Raw genomic sequence first — 18,390 nt, 5'->3', positions numbered from 1 at the left:
TTGGCACGGGTTAATGTAATCTAGAAGGTAAATTTGCATATCATGGAGGGAAATTTAGGTGTCATTTAAGAGGTTAGCAACTTTTGGATGGCAACATTAGAAATAATAATCATCACTCATTATAAATCTCTTTTGGAGAAATATACAAAATTTGAATTTGTAGGAATACTTATGTGAACGACTACCACGTTGGATCTTATCTTGAACTCTTGGTGACAAATGTCTATTGGAGTTTATTATAAAGATGAATTTCCTACATCTTTTAATGTCTCTTCTAGTTCCATCTTCATAAATCTTCTCCGTTTTTTGCATTTTCTTGACTTTTTGTATCCTTTTCTAATTGTAAAATGAATGCAAATGTCTCTAATATTCATCAACTTAGCAATCTGAGCTTAATCAAATCTATAAATTGATCTTTGATTATTTATATAATTGAGCCTCAAAATCTAACTAATGCTTATTTATTCAGCAAAATAAAGTTGATACTAACATGTCAAACTTAAACAATTCACAAATAAACAAGCCATTCACATTGCACTTGTCACATAAAAGGTGAAGGATTAAGATCTATAGCACTGGGGAAAGGAATAGTTCCATGCTTTATTAACCACCTAAATTTCATATCAACACCAAATATCTCATCTCTTATAATGCTCACGAGATCTAAAGCTTAAGAACTTGACTACGCCATATATAAGCAAAAATATCATGAGTATCAAACTATTCTGCTAATACATCTGTATCACGAATAATCTTCAGTGAAGGAAGAATAATTGCAGCCACTGGTTTATCTTCACATCCGCCACCTTCGTCAATGATCAGCCTTAAGCCTTCTATATGAAGTTTGTCATGGTGACCACTCACAACGATGGTTGGACTTGCACTTAGTTCCTAAAAGAAACCAAATAAGCCAATTTATTTAAAGATTCTACAAAAGAAAAGTAAAGGCATAAATATCCTTTTAGTCCTTAATATAGTTTTCCCTATTTAAAACCATATGATATAGCAGTAATATTATAATACACAGCAAGCTATCACCTCTGGAATATCCAACACACTCTTTCTCCCACTTAGAGCCTCCACCCAACCTTCCCGAGTATTTCGAGCTTTCAAAAGTTTTAACTGTTCTTTCACAGCTACTCTTTTCTGCAAACCAGCATGAACGGCAATCAACTTGCAGCATTTACTTCCATCTTCAGTCTTAATGAAGACATCGTCCTAGAAAATTTTATCTAGAGAACTTTCAGCAATTCTTCATTTAATTCAAATCATTAAGTAGACGAAACAAGGACTGCCAAATCAAGAGGCAACCAGATAACTTAAAAATCTGTCATATGATCGACCACAAACATAAAGAGGCAAACAAAGGAAGCCTCACCTCTTCATGGACCCAAACCAAATCAGCCAAAAATTTCTTATGCTCATCAGGAACAGCCTTAACCAAATCTGCATGCAATGAACTGCTCTTCAGTCCAGAAAACAGTACTCAATTTAAAAGAAAGCCCTAGTTAGACTTCAAAACAGTACTCATACATTATACTTCTTGGACAACGAAGATCCACTAGCTATATAACTATAAGTCACCAATGTCGTTCATAGTAAACCTGAAGCTATATAAAACTACACATACTAAGTTACAAACCAAGTTAGCAAGATCAATAAAACGAATCCAACTTTGTTAGCGCTCGATAGGTGTTAGAGAGAATACAGCAGGAAGTGTAGTGCAGAGAAAGAGAGAAAAACGAGAGTTATTTCTTATTAACAACACAATATATATATGTACAACAGAAACACTGACAACTGACGGTTAAAACAGTAGTTTTTATGTATATATGTACAACATATCAAAATAACACAATTAACAGAAAGTGTAGTACTCAACATTCAAAATATAATTTAAAAAGAAATACCACCAATACACCCTTCGTTCTCACACATTCTTTTACAAACTCTATTATTGATCTACTTTCTAATACGTCAATTCAGTTGTCTTGTAAACAAAGTCACTCTTCGAACCAAAATATCAAACACTGACTTTTAACCAAATAAAGGACCAATAATAGAAAATGTGTTGAAGTATGATTATAATTTAAAATTACAAAAATGCATACATGACAAAAGTGAATTAATAAACAATTTAATCCGTGACAACTTGTGTTGCTCTGACCTAAAATATTTTCATCTATAGAACTTAGACCTTTGATAGATGTAATTATAAATGGAAAACGTCACAGGGCAAACTTTTGTTGAAGATATAACTGTTGGGACTAATTATCAAACAGAATATAGTAGTTTTCTTTTTTTTTTTTATATTTTAAATAAAAGTTACATAGATTGACAGGGTAAATCCGTTTTTATCCTATTCTTTTGGCCACAATTTTTTAGCCAGTTTATTAACTAATACTTTTACTCGTGTTCTATAAATACGTTGTTGATTTCCGTATGAATAAAATTATACCTTCTGCACTAAAATTCCGGAAAAAAAAAATTACAAATTAGTATGAGCTTTTATTTTGTGATGGTGAGTATGAGTTATAGAGTGCAAGGATAATTTTTCATCTTGACTGACATTCCAGAATTGGCTCAGATGAAATATCACCCGATCAGACTGTTAAAAGAGAAACTGTTAGTATTTTGAGGTTGTGAAAGGAGTAGTTGATGTGGTAGAGAAAATGTAGAGATAGTAGAATGTAGAAGTAGTAGTTGGAAGATGTGTTGTAGTCGTCTTTAGTTGTAGTAGATGTTGGTTCATACAAATGATAGATGTTGGCTACATACATCAAATGGTAGAGTTCATGGGTATTTATAGACCCATATATTATTCTAGAACATACTAGCCATACCTTATGTGGAATGTTCTAGATTTTTACCTATGTAGAATATTCTTGATTTTTCTTCCTATCTTAGGTTTTTCTACAATATTCTAGAACTTGTATTACATTTCAATTCTTTTATCTAAGGAGCTTCTATATTCTTCTAGAATTTGCATTACACTTTAATACTCCTCCTTAATGCAAATTCGGTAACTCCAAGCATTGTGCGCAGTAGTTCAAATCTTGGTCTTGGTAATGCCTTCGTAAATATATCTGCAATTTGGTCTTCTGTTGGACAGTACTCGAGTCGAATTTGTTTAGTTGTCTCTTCATCTCGAATGAAGTGATATTTAATGGCTATATGTTTTGTTCTTTGATGATGGACTGGATTTTTTGCTATTGCTATTGCCGATTTGTTATCGCAATAGATAATAGTCGGTCCATCTTGTGGTTCACCCATTTCTTCAAGTATTCTTCTTAGCCATATTGCTTGACTTGTGGTTTCAGCAGCTGCTACATACTCTGCTTCTGCTGTTGATTGTGCCACGGTTGCTTGCTTCTTTGATGCCCAAGATAAAATACCCGAACCTAGTGAGAAAGCATATCCTGACGTACTCTTCATGTCGTCCACTGATCCTGCCCAATCACTATCTGTGTAGCCAATCATCCTTGAGTTAGTCATGGTTTTGTACCATATACCAAACTCCTTTGTGCCTTGTAGATATCTTAAAATTCTTTTTCCTACTCCATAATGAATCTGACTTGGCTTTTGCATGAATCTTGATAGAAGACTTGTAGCATACATAATGTCTGGTCGTGTGGCTGTGAGATACAGGAGACTTCCAATTAAACTCCTGTAGCATGATGCATCTGCCTCTTGTGCTCCATCATCTTTCTGTAGCTTCTCATTTACCACCAGTGGAGTAGTGACAGGTTTACAACCATTCATCTTGAACTTCTTTAATAGAGCTTCAATATATTTCTTTTGAGAGATAAATATACCTTCCTTTTCTTGTTTCACCTCTATACCGAGGAAATAGTTCATCAAGCCAAGGTCGGTCATTTCAAATGTCTTCATCATGTCTTCTTTAAATTCTATCATCATCTCTATATTGTTTCCTGTATAGATAAGATCATCGACATATATAGAGACAATGAGATGGTACTGACCTTGTGCCTTAATATATAGTGTTGGCTCACTCTTGCTCCTCCTGAATCCTTGATCGATGAAGTATTTATCAATCTTGCTATACCATGCTCGAGGAGCTTGCTTCAGGCCATATAATGCTTTTTTAAGTCTTAGTACTTTGCCTTCATTGCCTTTGTTGATGAAGCCCTGTGGTTGTTCAACATAAATCTCTTCTTCGAGCACCCCATTTAGAAAGGCTGACTTGACATCCAGTTGATAGATGTTCCATCCTTTTTGTGCTGCAAGAGCTATTAAAACTCTAATTGTATCTAAGCGAGCAACTGGAGCAAATGTCTCATTGTAGTCTATTCCTGGTTGCTGTGAGTAGCCTTTGGCAACCAATCTTGCTTTATGCTTTTGTATAGTTCCATCAGGATTGAGCTTTGTTTTATATATCCATTTGACTCCAATGATGTCTTTTCCATGAGGGCAATTTACGAGTTCCCAAGTGTTATTCTTCTCAATCATTTTAATCTCTTCTTCCATAGCCTTGACCCATACTTCTTGTTTTGATGCTTCTTCATAACAGTTAGGCTCAATCATGGCCATATTGCAAGTTTCATATATGTCTACCAAAGATCTTACTCTTCTTGGACTAGATTCAGGTGAAGAATCTTGTTGTGCAGGTGGAGAAAGCGTACCTGAATTTTCTTCCTCTTCTTGAGTTTCTTCTTGAGATTGTTGCACTGGAAGTAAAATGTTGCTTTTAACAACTTTTTCTTCTTCCCAATTCCAAGAAGCATTTTCATCAACTTCAACATCGCGACTGATGATGAGCTTTTTCGTTTGTAGGTTGTAGACTCGATAGCCTTTTGATTGTGTGCTATATCCCAAGAATATTCCTCGTATAGTTTTGTCTTCAAGCTTGTGCCTCCTTTGATCAGGAACATGTATGTAGCAAATAGACCCAAATACTCGTAGGTGTTTAGCCGATGGCTTTCTCCCACTCCAAGCTTCAATCGGAGTCTTGTCTTGGACTGCTTTAGTTGGACATCTGTTTAGAATATAAACTGCAGTGTAAACTGCTTCAGCCCAAAAAGTATTAGGCATACTTTTCTCTTTCAGCATTGATCTTGCCATCTCCATAACTGTGCGATTCTTTCTCTCTGACACGCCATTTTGTTGTGGAGTATATGCGACTGTAAGTTGTCGCTCTATGCCTTCATCTTCACAGAATTTGTCAAACTCGTGAGATGTGTACTCCTTGCCACGATCACTTCTAAGTACTTTTAGCTGTTTTCCACTTTGCTTCTCAACAAGGGCCTTGAATTTCTTAAATACTCCAAAAACTTCTGACTTTGCCTTTAAGAAATAGACCCATGTCATTCTAGAGAAGTCATCAATGAAGAGGATGAAATACCTGTTGTTATGATGTGAAGGTGTTCTCATCGGTCCGCAAACATCGGTATGAATCAACTCCAATAAGTCTTTTGCTCTCCATGCTTTGTCTGTCGAGAATGGTAATCGATGTTGTTTTCCGAGGAGACATCCTTCACATGATTCATTATTCTCCTTTCTTTGTCTCCACCATGACAGTTCCTTTGCCTCGAGACTCCACTATGGTGCCATTTCCTAGCCGGACTTTGACATTGACAGATTTATCAATGTCTTTGAAGATGCTTTGATCTTTCGCCATGTGATTGCTGCATCCACTATCCAAGTACCAACTTCCTTCTCTACCAGAAGATTCTTGATTGGCGTAGAATAAGAGTTTCTCTTGATTATCTTCTTCCGCAAAGTTTGCTTGATACTTATTTTTATTACGACAATACTTTTCTACGTGACCAAATTTCTTGCAATAGTGGCATTGAGGTTTTCCATGATGCCAACAATCTTTTTCCAAGTGACTTGTCTTTTTACATATGCCACATGGAGGATATTTTTCTTGACGAGTCTTCGAGAAGCTTCTAGGATTTTCTTTATTTCTAGAAATTTCTTCTCTACTTTTATTTCCTTCATATTCTTTATTCTGAGACCGTAATTTTAGTTTTGATTGAAAGGCATTTTCAACCGAGTCTTCTTCATGCCTTTTCAATCTTTGTTCATAAGCTTCAAGAGAGCCCATTAGTTGTGTGACTGACAATGTAGCCAAATCTTTTGTTTGTTCAATCGCAGTTGCGATTGCATCATACTTTTGGGGAATAGAAATTAAAATTTTCTCAACGATCTTTTTGTCAAGAATATTTTCCCCATAGGCTTTCATTTGACTAACTATTTCTTTTATTCTAGAATAGTAGTCTTTAATGGTCTCAGATTCTTTCATTCTTAATAATTCAAACTCTCGTCTTAGAGAATGAAGTTTAATATTGCGTACCTCGTCACTTCCTTGAAACTCCTCTTGTATTGTGTTCCAAGCTTGTTTTGCACTTGTAGCACCAATTATCCTTGGAAAAATTGTGTCATCAACTGCTTGTTGAAGAACAAATAAAGCCCTTGAATCTTTCTGCTTGTTTTCTTTCAACTCCTTCTTTTGAGCTGTAGTAAGAGTGGAGGTGTCTTCTGGAATATTGAATCCCTCTTCTATGATATCCCATAAATCTTGAGAGCGGAAGAATGTCTTCATTTTGACACTCCAGAAATCATAATTTTCTCCTTTGAAAATAGGTACTGGAATTGATGATGTTTGATTAGTAGTAGCCATTGTTGAGAATATATTTGGGAGTAGTAGAATGAGTTATAGCTTTGTTTGAGGTAGTTGAAAATTTTATCTACGCCTAGTAGATGACCGAACGTAGCTCTGGTACCACTGTTAGTATTTTGAGGTTGTGAAAGGAGTAGTTGATGTGGTAGAGAAAATGTAGAGATAGTAGAATGTAGAAGTAGTAGTTGGAAGATGTGTTGTAGTCGTCTTTAGTTGTAGTAGATGTTGGTTCATACAAATGATAGATGTTGGCTACATACATCAAATGGTAGAGTTCATGGGTATTTATAGACCCATATATTATTCTAGAACATACTAGCCATACCTTATGTGGAATGTTCTAGATTTTTACCTATGTAGAATATTCTTGATTTTTCTTCCTATCTTAGGTTTTTCTACAATATTCTAGAACTTGTATTACATTTCAATTCTTTTATCTAAGGAGCTTCTATATTCTTCTAGAATTTGCATTACACTTTAATAGAAACAAAGGTAAAAAATTGTCTTTTTTTCCTGCTATATCAAACATTATTTTACAAGAACTATGAACTTCAATACCTCAAAAATAACATGTTTGGTGTGAAAGAACTAAAGGCATGCAAGTTCTGGACTTGGTCAGAGAATTTGAGATGTGGAGCATGAAGAAAAACAATTAAAAGCAATGTTGATGGACAGTTGAACAAAGCAAATAAAGTGCAGCTTCTAGGAAAGGACTTTCTTGATGAATGAATAGCGCAAAAAAATGTGGTTACTATAATAGAAAAGCATGAATCGAATATATATCAGCGTTGGAGGAGTCAAAAGATCTATATCAACCATCACCTAGGAGACTTGATTAATGCACTACGTGTGATGAGTCTCATGACTCACCATGAAGCCTTAGAGGACTTTCGAGAAGAGTGATAGGTATCTAGAATTCACTAAATAGATGTAAAAATAGATTACAAAGATGAATTAAAATTAGAAACGACAAACTATTATACCAAGGTGGTAAATAAGAAGAACATCAACATACAATGCTCCAGGTCTTTCAAGTGGATTGGACTCTTAATAATTTCCTCCCATAATTTCCCTTTTACAACCAACTAAAAATTGCCTAACATAATCTAACATAAAAAAAATATAAAAGATAATTACACAACACAAATATAAGAGGTTATAACTACCTACTAGGAAGTTATAACTACTTATTAGGGAGTTATAACTACTTGCCTCCTCTATTTCTTCACACATAAGTCTTGCCACCAAACTTATCAATACCCCTTCCATGAAGTTTTACCTTGTCCCTAAGGTAAAAAGCAGGAAACTCCGTAGTGATGGTAGCTGATGCTTCCTAATTATTTTCAAAAGAAGGGAGATGCTGCCACTGGATTAAAACCTCCAAGCCACCCTATTTATCGTGTATCCAAAAGAGCTTAAGGAGAAACATCAATGATTAAGTCCTTCGTTAGTGTAGATGGGAGGGCCTGAATAGGAGTTGTTGGTTGGACCACACGCTTAAGGAGAGACACATGGAAGACTGGATGGATTCTGGAGTGAGCAGGAAGTTCTAACTTGTAAGCAACTACCCCTATACGTTCCAGCACCTTGTAGGGCCATAGAACCTTGGACTTAATTTTTCATTTAGTCGTCTTTCCAAGGACTTTAATCTATATGGCTACAATTTAAGATAAACTCAGTCACCAATCTGAAACTCCACTTCTCGCCTATGCTTATTAGCTCGAACCTGATTTTATTGTTGGGCTTTGCATATATTTGCCCTTAACTCCTACAAGAGTGCATCATGTTCTTGTTTGAGTTTATTAACACTTTGAACTTTAGATGGAATAGTATTGCCCTCGAAAATTAACAAAGGGTCACGACCATAGAGACCTTTGAAAGGCATCATTTTTGTAGAGGCACTATAATTGGTATTAAACCAAAATTCAGCCCAGGGCAACCACTATGGCCATTTTTTGGGTTGAGACCCTATCATAGACCTTAGATAAGTCTCCAAACAATGATTAACAACCTCGGTTTGGCCGTCTGATTGATGATGATAGGCTGTACTAAAGTTCAGCTTGGAGCCAACCTATCTAAATAATTCACGCCAAAAAGTGCTCAAAAAAGGTTTATAACGGTCAAAAACTATTGTGGAAGGGAACCCATGGAGTTTTACCACTTCTTTGATGAATAAGTTAGCCACTTGGATTGTTGTAAAAGGATGAGCAAGTGCCAAAAAGTGGACATATTTGGTACGCTGATCCACCACAACCAAGAAAGTATATCCTTGTTGTGCACCTTGGGTAAACCCCAATAAAATCTATTGAAGTATCAGACCAAACCTATGTAGGAATAGGTAGTGGTTGTAATTAATAAACCTGTAGGGGCCAATGTCTCTGTTTTGTTGCATTGGCATACTGCCCACTGCATCACAAACTCCTTGATATCCCGCTTCATCCCTTCCTAGTAGAGTACCCCTACTACTCTTTTAAAAGTCCTAAAGCACCCACTATGGCCTCCTACAGGAGACTCATGCAGTTCCTTGATGATACTAGGAATGCGAGAAAAGTTCCTAGGTAACACAAATGTCCCATGGTAGAATAACCTTCCTTTCTTCAACTCGTACCCCTCACGAGCTTTCGTATTTAACAATATTTCTTGGATGAGAGAAACCAGCTTAGGATCATGTTGTCCCAAGTCTCCCATTCATCCGTTTGAAACAAAGACACAACCATAAAGTATAGTCTCCTATACAAAGCATCAACCACATGATTCTCCTTGATTGGGTGAAAACGAATCTCAAAATGATAGCCAATTAGCTTGGAAGCCCATTTAAATTGTTGTTCTGTTAGTAAGCGCTTGTCAGTGAGAAATTTCAGGCTCTTTTGGTCTGTAACGATAACAAAATGACTGCCCATGAGGTAGTGTTTCCATTTTTGAACTTCTTGGACTATAGCCATTAACTCCCGCTTGTACATTGATTTATGCTGACCCCTTTTGGACAAGCCTTGACTCCAAAAGGCCAAAGGCCGACCCTCCTGCAATAAAACAGCCTCCAATCCTGCTAGATTCATCTATTTCCAGGTGAAAGATTTTGCAAAATTTGGAACGGCCAATACTGGCAATTTAGAAACAACACCCTTTAATGCGTCAAATGCCCGTTGACCCTCAATTTGTTGGGAATAGTGATCTTATTAAGAGCTTATTGAGAGTCCGATAGTCTACACAAAACCGCCACCCTCCATCTTTCTTCTTGACCAATATAATGGGGCTTGAATAAGGACTGATGTTAGGTTTGATGATTCCTGCCTACAACATTTCTTTGACTAAGCATTCAATCTCATTCTTTTGTTGATGAGAGTATTTGTAGGGCTTAAGATTAGGATTAGATACTCCCTCTTGAAGATGTAAAGCATGATCATAAGGGCGACTAGGAGGAAGGCCAATTGGATCGTAAAAAAGGTCATTATGCGACTCCAAAATTGGGAGAAGTTGTACAAGAATAGTACTACCATTCTCTTCCTTCTCTTGGTCCCATTTAATCACATAACATGAGCCTTTATTCTTAAAATCACACATCAACTTTTTTAAAGAAGGTTTTGATTTGGATAGAGTGGGATAACCCATAAGGATGTGCTCCTCATTCTGCTTACCAATTATTAATCGTAAATTACCAAAATCAGCCTTTACCTCACCTAGTGAAGCCAATCATTCCCATCCCAAGATAACATTTGCACCCCTCAATTAGAAAACAAAAAATTCTTGTTGAATTTTTAGGCCCTATACTTCTAGAATAAAACCATGACACTTCCCCTGACAATGGACCTTATGTCCATCACCCACCTCTACCACATATGGAAGAGTGGGTTCTCGATGTAACCCACATTTGGCAATCAGATATGGTAAAATAAATTTGTCTAAGGCTCCACAGTCCAACAAAACCACTACTTTCTCATGACCAATTATCCGCCAAAGTTTCTAGGACTTCTTGGTTGTAAGTCCCGCCATGATACATTGAGATAGTTGTAAAATCTGACCTATCTCTTCTTTCCCTTCCTCATGAGTATCAGTAGGAGTTTGAAGGGTATCTAGGCTAGATAAATCCTCCTCAGACATAAGCAACATGTGCAACTGTTTTGTTTCTACAAATATGAGTAGGAACAAACTTTTCATCACACCTAAAACATAAGCCCTTCTTAATCTTATCCTATATTTCCTCCTAATACAATTTTCGAAAAGGTGCTCGACTTGACTGATTTACACTACGAAACATTCCTGTAGATTGATAACGGTTGAAAAACCGTTATTTTATACTTAATTTTGATATTAAAAACACCCTTTCTAACTTAGAAACTTCCTTTAACTCATGTTTTTGCTTTAGTTTTGTGAATAAGAGAGTTGAAGGTGAAATTTAATGGTTTGTGCTAGATTCCCTTAATTTTGTAGGCTATTAGAATGATTTGAAAGAAGAGTTAAAGTACCGAAAGGTTGGAATGCAAAAAAGTCAACCAGAATGCAGAAAAGTCAACCAGAGTGCAGAAAAGTCAACCAGAATGTAGAAAAGTCAACTAGTCAACCAGAATGCAGAAAATTCAACCAGAGTGTAGAAAAAGTTGCATTGAGCGCCAAATTGCGCTGAGCGCCAGTGCCGCACTTACCGCTGAACGCCAAAAGTGTCGCTGAGCGCTGACAACATGCGCTTGGACTTATTTTCTGTTATTTTTATAGGCTTGGACCTGTTTTCTGTCATTTTTATGTTCTATTTAAGGACTTGAACGTCCTAAGGATTGTATCTTTTGATGGCTTGAGCACAGAAACACATTTTTCACCCCTTGGGGGTAGATTTGGAGATGATGATGACTCTCCTCTTCTCTTTCTAGGGTTTTTCTATCTCTTCCATTCTTTCATTCTATTGTTCATCTAGTTCTTCCATGACGATGGAGAACTAAACCTTATTTGTTGTTGGGAAAGATGTAACCTCTTAAATTCTCATGTATTGAATTGATTCTTATTATAAATGTTTTACTTCATTAATTGTTAGGGTTTTTCCTCTTTACTCTATGCATGCTTTGTTTAACTCATTCAATTGCATGATCATTGATTTTGTCGATATGGACACATACGGGGAAATCTAGAACTAGGGAAATTCTCCCGGAAGCAATATTACCTAAACATAGGAATAAGAGGATCAGTTGCCTTTAAGCTTCTGTGCGAATGTAATGCATGGTTAATTGCTAAGGAAACAAGATATTGTGAACTAGTAATTAGGATTAGGCTTTCTTCACCGAGTCATCCGGTTTAAGGTACATTAGAAAGTGACATTAACATTAATGAAGAAGATGAATTCATATATGCATGAGAGTAAATTAGGTGAAATCTAAACCCAACAACAATATCATCAACTTCATCCATTCATTTGCATTTGCATTTGCATTCAAAACACCCAAAATTTGTTCTTTAGAGTCTTAATTAGTTGAGTAATCACATAATTGTTTAGTGTCGTGAGTCTCTTGGGAAACAATACTTGATCTTACCATTTATTATTACTTGATACGATTCAGTACACTTGTTGAGGTCTTAACAAGTTTTTGAGTCCGTTTTCGGGGATTAAAAATTTATTTATCATAGATGTGTTGTTGTCCCCGGACCATTGCTAGAATTATTAAAGCCTAGTGAACTGCCTGCATCCTTTAAATAACTATGAGTCATTGAAATAGTTTTGGAGACATTGTTATTGCGTTGAACATGGAAAGGTCCATCTTTTGAGATGACGCGAACCTTTTCCTCCACCATTTTAGCGTTCATCATTCACTCAAGAAGAGTGCTAGGTTCAAACAACTTAACTCAGCCTTGATTTCCTCTTTCAACCCATTCAAAAATACCCACCTAATAATCCTGTTGAATCCCCTTCAAAAACCCAACATATTGTTCAAATTGCTCTATATAATCCTCCACCAACTTTGATTGGCGCAAGCCAATCATAATTTCAAAAGGATTCTGAAGCATCGTGGGTTGAAAACACTCGACAACGACCACCTTGACTGCATCTCACGTAGGATGTGGATTGCAAATTTCCCACCATTGAAACCAATTTAAGGCCCTCCCTTCAAAAGCAAACCATGACATCCTGCATGCGTTCCTCCTCACTGACTTCCTCCAATCGAAAATAACGTTCAAGACGGTTAGTCCAACCATATGCCTTCTCCCCCGCAAAACTGGAATGTCCAATTTCCGCCATTTTGAGGAAGACAAATGATGACTTGTGTTACACAATCAAGGATCTGATATGATTGTAATTATTGTCAAATATTGTAATTAGCTTAAATTGGGATATCTACTTAATATAGGAAAGATAGTTGCCTAGTTTCTAGAGATTTAGCTTATTTCTCTCCTAATGTTATGTAACGGTCAGTGTATTCACTTGTATATATTTTGCCTCTCGATCAATGAAATATATGCTCTTGAGGACTACTTTCATGGTATCAGTAGCATCTCTATAATTAACTCTGATTTTTTTTTACCTCTGCAGCATGTCTAAAGATCAAAACGACAATGCCAACTCCTCTACCTCCAGCAATCTTAATCTGGAGAGCCCTTATTATCTTCCCTCTTCTGATAATCCTGGACAAACTCTTGTGAGTGACGTCCTTACAGGTCTCAACAATTACAATCCATGGTCTCTTGCCATGACAATGGCTTTAAAGGGCAAAAACAAATTTTGCTTTGTTGATGGCTCTTTAACGTCCCCTGCATCCACTCATGAAGATTATCACCGTTGGTCTCGTGTCAATAATATGGTCATGTCATGGATCCTCAACTCCATTGATCGCTCTCTGGCCCCCATACTGTGCTTTATGCAGAATCTGCCGCTGCTGTTTGGACAGATCTCAAGGCACGCTTCTCCTCCAACACTGGCCCTCGCATATATGAGCTTGAGCAAAATATTGCTACTCTTCAACAACAAGATTTTTCAATTGCACACTACTTCAATCAGCTTCGCTCCCTTTGGGATGAGTTATCCCTTATTGATCCTCCACCAACGTGCACTTGCCAAGGTTGTACTTGTGGAGCCAAAGAGACTTATATCTCCCAACAAAACAAACGACGCCTCATGCAGTTTTTGATGGGACTCAATGACAGCTTCAGTCAACCACGAAGCCAGTTACTTCTTACTACATCCCTCCCCGATGTTGCTCATGCCTATTCCCTTCTCCTCCAAGATGAGGCTCAAAAGGCCCATACACATCCCCCACTGACTTCAGAACGTGCAGCCCTCCAAACTCAACCTGCACATGCTTTTTTGGCCAAACAACCACCTTCTCGCGGTCGTCCCAAATGTGCGCATTGTGGCATCCTTGGTCATACGGAGCATAAGTGCTATAAGCTTCACGGATATCCGCCAGGGCATCGCTACTACCATAAGGGGAACACTCATGGACAGTCATCTACTTCATCCACTCGTGCTGACCAACGTAATGATGCTGTGAAAGATCCTTTATCTGCAGATTCGTTACAGCAACTTCTTCGCCTATTAAGGGAGGTAAACCAACCTAAGGCCAATCTCACAGGTGCGTCTCTAGCTCTTTATTCTGCTCTCTGTATGCCTACTGAATGGGTTATTGATACTGGCGCAACAGATCACGTTTCTTTCACCCCTTCCTCTTTTCAACAGCCACCTATTCCTTCTTCTCTTCATAAATCTATTTGTGTTCCTAATGGTCATTCGGTTCCTATACATGGCTTTGGAAATGTACAGATAACATCAGATATCATCTTGACTGATGTCTTATTTGTACCCTCATTCAAGTTCAACCTTTTATCTGTGCCAAAACTCACCCAGACTACTAATTGTTCTGTTTTCTTTTATCCTGATCATTGTGTATTTCAGGACCATTTGACGAAGAAGGAGATTGGTCGGGGCCATAAAAAGGGTGGACTCTACTTCCTTGATGTCTCTACCTTTGTTGCCGCCGTCATCACTACCTCATCCACCACTTGGCATGCTAGGTTTGGTCATCCATCATCAAGTACCCTCAAGTGTTTAGCTCCTGTTCTTGGTTTCAATAAAGACTCTTGTGACCATTGTGAAGTCTGTCATTTGTCAAAACAAACAAGACTCCCTTTTCCTTTACACACACCCACTAGCCGTAGTTTGTTTGAATTAATTCATGTTGATGTTTGGGGAAAGTATGCCACACCTACAAAAAATGGTCATCATTATTTTTTAACTATTGTTGATGATTTTTCTCGTGTCACATGGACCTATCTCATGAAATACAAGTCGGATGCTTATTCTTTGTTAGTTCATTTCTTAGCTTATGTTCGAAATCAATTTCAGACATGTGTAAAAACAATTCGCTCCGATAATGGCACTGAATTTACAAATAATTCATTTCAGAAAATTCTTTGTGACTCTGGGATTCTCCAACAATTCTCTTGTCCAGGTACCCCACAACAAAATGGTGTCGTCGAGCGTAAGCACCGACATCTTCTCAATGTTGCACGGGCTTTACGTTTCCAAGCCGATCTTCCACTAATTTTTTGGGGTGATTGCATTCTTACTGCCACTTATTTAATAAATCGAACACCATCCAAAATTTTAGCCGGTCAAACTCCTTATGAAAAACTCTATGGCCATCCACCTGATTTCACTCACTTGCGTACATTTGGTTGTTTGTGCTATGCATCCACTTCACATGATCATCCAAATAAATTCGCACCTAGAGCTAGACGTTGCATCTTTGTGGGGTACCCTACTGGTCAAAAAGCCTTTAAACTATATGACATTGATCATCATAAATTTCTAGTTAGTCGAGATGTCATCTTTCATGAAACAATATTTCCATTCAAGAATAGTAAGGCTTTGCATGATTTACACATGGAACGACACCCTCTTCCTCTACCCATTTGTGATCAAGAACCCATAAATTCACCCACCCCCACACCTCCTAGAAACACTTCTCCACTCCCTCCTACTGCAGAACCCAATGATAATGAACCCACACATACTGTTGAACCCTTGAACCCCTCCCTGCAGGTGACCAACCTTGAACCCACACATGCGGTTGACACCCCTACAGTGACTACCCTTGAACCAAGACACTCCGAACGTCTCAAAAAGCCTCCAGCGCACCTTGCTGATTACGTGTGCAATATGGCCTCCGCTCAATCTTCTTCCTCGTCTCCAGGTATGCAATATCCTATCTCAAACTCTCTTTGCTCAAATCCTTACTCAAATAACCATCTCCATTTCATTAATTCTATTATCAAGCACATTGAACCCACCTCATATACTGTTGCCCGTAAAGATCCCCATTGGAGACAGGCTATGGAGGACGAACTAAAGGCATTAGAGGCTAACAATACCTGGACTTTAGAGTTTTTGCCTCCCGACAAAACAGCTATAGGCTGTAAATGGGTGTATCGTATCAAATATAAATCTGATGGCTCCATTGACCGATATAAAGCACGTTTGGTTGCTAAAGGTTACTCACAACTAGAAGGATTTGATTTTACTGACGTTTTTGCTCCTGTTACTAAATTAACTACTGTGAGGACTGTTCTTAGTATTGCAGCAGCAAAAAATTGGCCAACTCATCAAATGGATGTTTCCAACGCCTTTTTACATGGCAATTTACATGAAGAAGTTTACATGCAGCTTCCTCCTGGGTTTCGTAAACAGGGGGAGAGTCGAGTTTGTCGACTCAACAAGTCACTTTATGGCTTAAAACAGGCACCTCGCACTTGGTTCACTACCTTTTCGAGTGCTTTGCTTGAGGCTGGCTTTACTCAGTCAAGGGCCGATTACTCCATGTTCTTATTTACCCGTGCATCCCATATAACAATTTTACTTGTTTATGTTGATGATATTGTAATTACAGGTGATGATGCGTTGGTTATTTCACTCTTAAAGAAATACCTTTGCAGCCGGTTCAACATAAAAGATTTGGGCTCATTGAAATATTTTTTGGGAATTGAAGTGGCACGTTCCAAGGCTGGAATTTTTCTTAATCAGCGGAAATATGCATTAGAAATTTTGCAAGACACAGGTCTTCTTGCTAGTAAACCAGTCACAACTCCACTGGATTACAATCACACTTTGGTTGCTGATCATGGTGAAGTCCTATCTGACCCTGCTTCATATCGGCGATTGGTTGGTAGATTGCTATACCTTACAGTCACCCGACCGGATATCACTTATGCAGTTAACTTACTGTCACAGTTTATGTCTTCTCCTCGTGACACACACTGGCAGGCAGCACTTAGAGTGGTGAGATATATCAAATCTGTCCCGGACCATGGTATCCTACTCTCATCTAATTCTTCTTTACGCTTGCATGCTTATTGTGATGCGGATTGGGCTTCTTGCCCCACTTCTAGAAGATCAACCACTGGTTATTGTATATTTTTGGGTCCAAGTCTCCTCTGCTGGAGAACCAAAAAGCAGTCAACAGTTTCTCGCTCCTCTGCCGAAGCAGAGTATCGAGCCATGGCACATGCGGTTAGTGAGCTCACATGGCTGCACAATCTTCTTCATGAATTGGGTATTCCACCACATCCTGCAACTTTATCTTGTGATAATCAAGCTTCCCTCCATATAGCAAACAATCCAGTCTTTCATGAACGAACAAAACATGTTGAAATTGATTGTCATTTTGTTCGAGATAAAATTCAAGAAGGAAAACTTCGAACCACATTTGTCTCCTCAAATCAGCAATTGGCAGATATCTTCACAAAGGCTCTTCTTCCAGCTTCACATACTCAGTTAATTTCCAAGCTCATGTACCTTCCTAGTTCTTGAGCTTGAGGGGGAGTGTTACACAATCAAGGATCTGATATGATTGTAATTATTGTCAAATATTGTAATTAGCTTAAATTGGGATATCTACTTAATATAGGAAAGATAGTTGCCTAGTTTCTAGAGATTTAGCTTATTTCTCTCCTAATGTTATGTAACGGTCAGTGTATTCACTTGTATATATTTTGCCTCTCGATCAATGAAATATATGCTCTTGAGGACTACTTTCAACTTGTCTCTTGCTCCCAATGTGACCCTTGACCAAAATTCATCAAGCAGTTTCACCCTTGGTAGCGCTACAAGACAGCGATTCAACCACGACTGTTAAGCCTCTAATCATGTCCTTCAACTGCTGGAAGCGCTCATGAGATTGATTTTCCTGTCTGTCCTTATCTTGGATTAATTCCATTCTTGTATTCACCATACTCCCCACACGCCCTCACAGTACCAAGAAAGAGGCTCTGAATACCAAATTGATAGGTATCCAGAATTCACTAAGTAGATGTAAAAATATGGACCATATATCAAGTTTAGAAAATGTGGTGATCTAGGATATGTAACTAATCTACAAGTTTAAATTGGAAGAGGCAAAAGTGATTATTGAAGGAACAAGAAGGAAACCAACTTTTTGTTGCAAAAGTGACCCGTGGTTATTAGACAACGGTTGCACAAATAATACCCAGTGACAAGAAGACTTTGGCAGGGACAAAAGAGGATAGAAAATTTGCCATTTACATGTACAATCTTCATTTTTAAATAATTATAGGAGGTGATATATGTGTAGCAACCAAAGGGACTTTAAGTCAAGGGACAAGAAGAAAAGGTGTACAAAAGAAGGCCTTCAATGGTACTAAATAGGACCCTAGATATGGTAGAACTGATGATAATTATCAAAATCTTGGTTTTGTTAAAAGTCCATGGGAAGCTACATCATAGGTGAAATGGTCAATCGTAATTTAATCATAGA

The 18,390-nt window shown here is 37.7% G+C and overlaps 1 protein-coding gene and 1 long non-coding RNA gene across 2 annotated transcripts; one reads left to right on the top strand and one right to left on the bottom strand.

The window, feature by feature from the left end:
• Positions 1-540: 540 nt before the first annotated feature.
• On the bottom strand, positions 541-2,101 carry LOC148196515 (uncharacterized). The gene is made up of 3 exons (XR_015781039.1): positions 1,379-2,101; positions 1,039-1,218; positions 541-891 (listed from the first exon to the last, which is right to left on the bottom strand). It is a non-coding gene; the product is annotated as an uncharacterized LOC148196515 (long non-coding RNA).
• Positions 2,102-13,721: 11,620 nt separating this feature from the next.
• Positions 13,722-14,551, top strand: LOC148196514 (uncharacterized). The gene is made up of 2 exons (XM_088094015.1): positions 13,722-14,193; positions 14,514-14,551. The coding sequence occupies exons 1-2, from the start codon at positions 13,737-13,739 to the stop codon at positions 14,549-14,551; spliced, it is 495 nt and encodes a 164-aa protein (XP_087950141.1). The 5' UTR covers positions 13,722-13,736.
• The last annotated feature ends 3,839 nt before the right edge of the window (positions 14,552-18,390 follow it).

Source organism: Vigna umbellata, chromosome 7, assembly GCF_029865625.1.
Source record: "Vigna umbellata cultivar VRB3 chromosome 7, Vumbellata_1.0, whole genome shotgun sequence".
NCBI lineage: Eukaryota > Viridiplantae > Streptophyta > Magnoliopsida > Fabales > Fabaceae > Vigna > Vigna umbellata.
The sequence above is the reverse complement of the archived record's forward strand: the minus strand, read 5'-3'. Positions and strand labels throughout refer to the sequence as shown.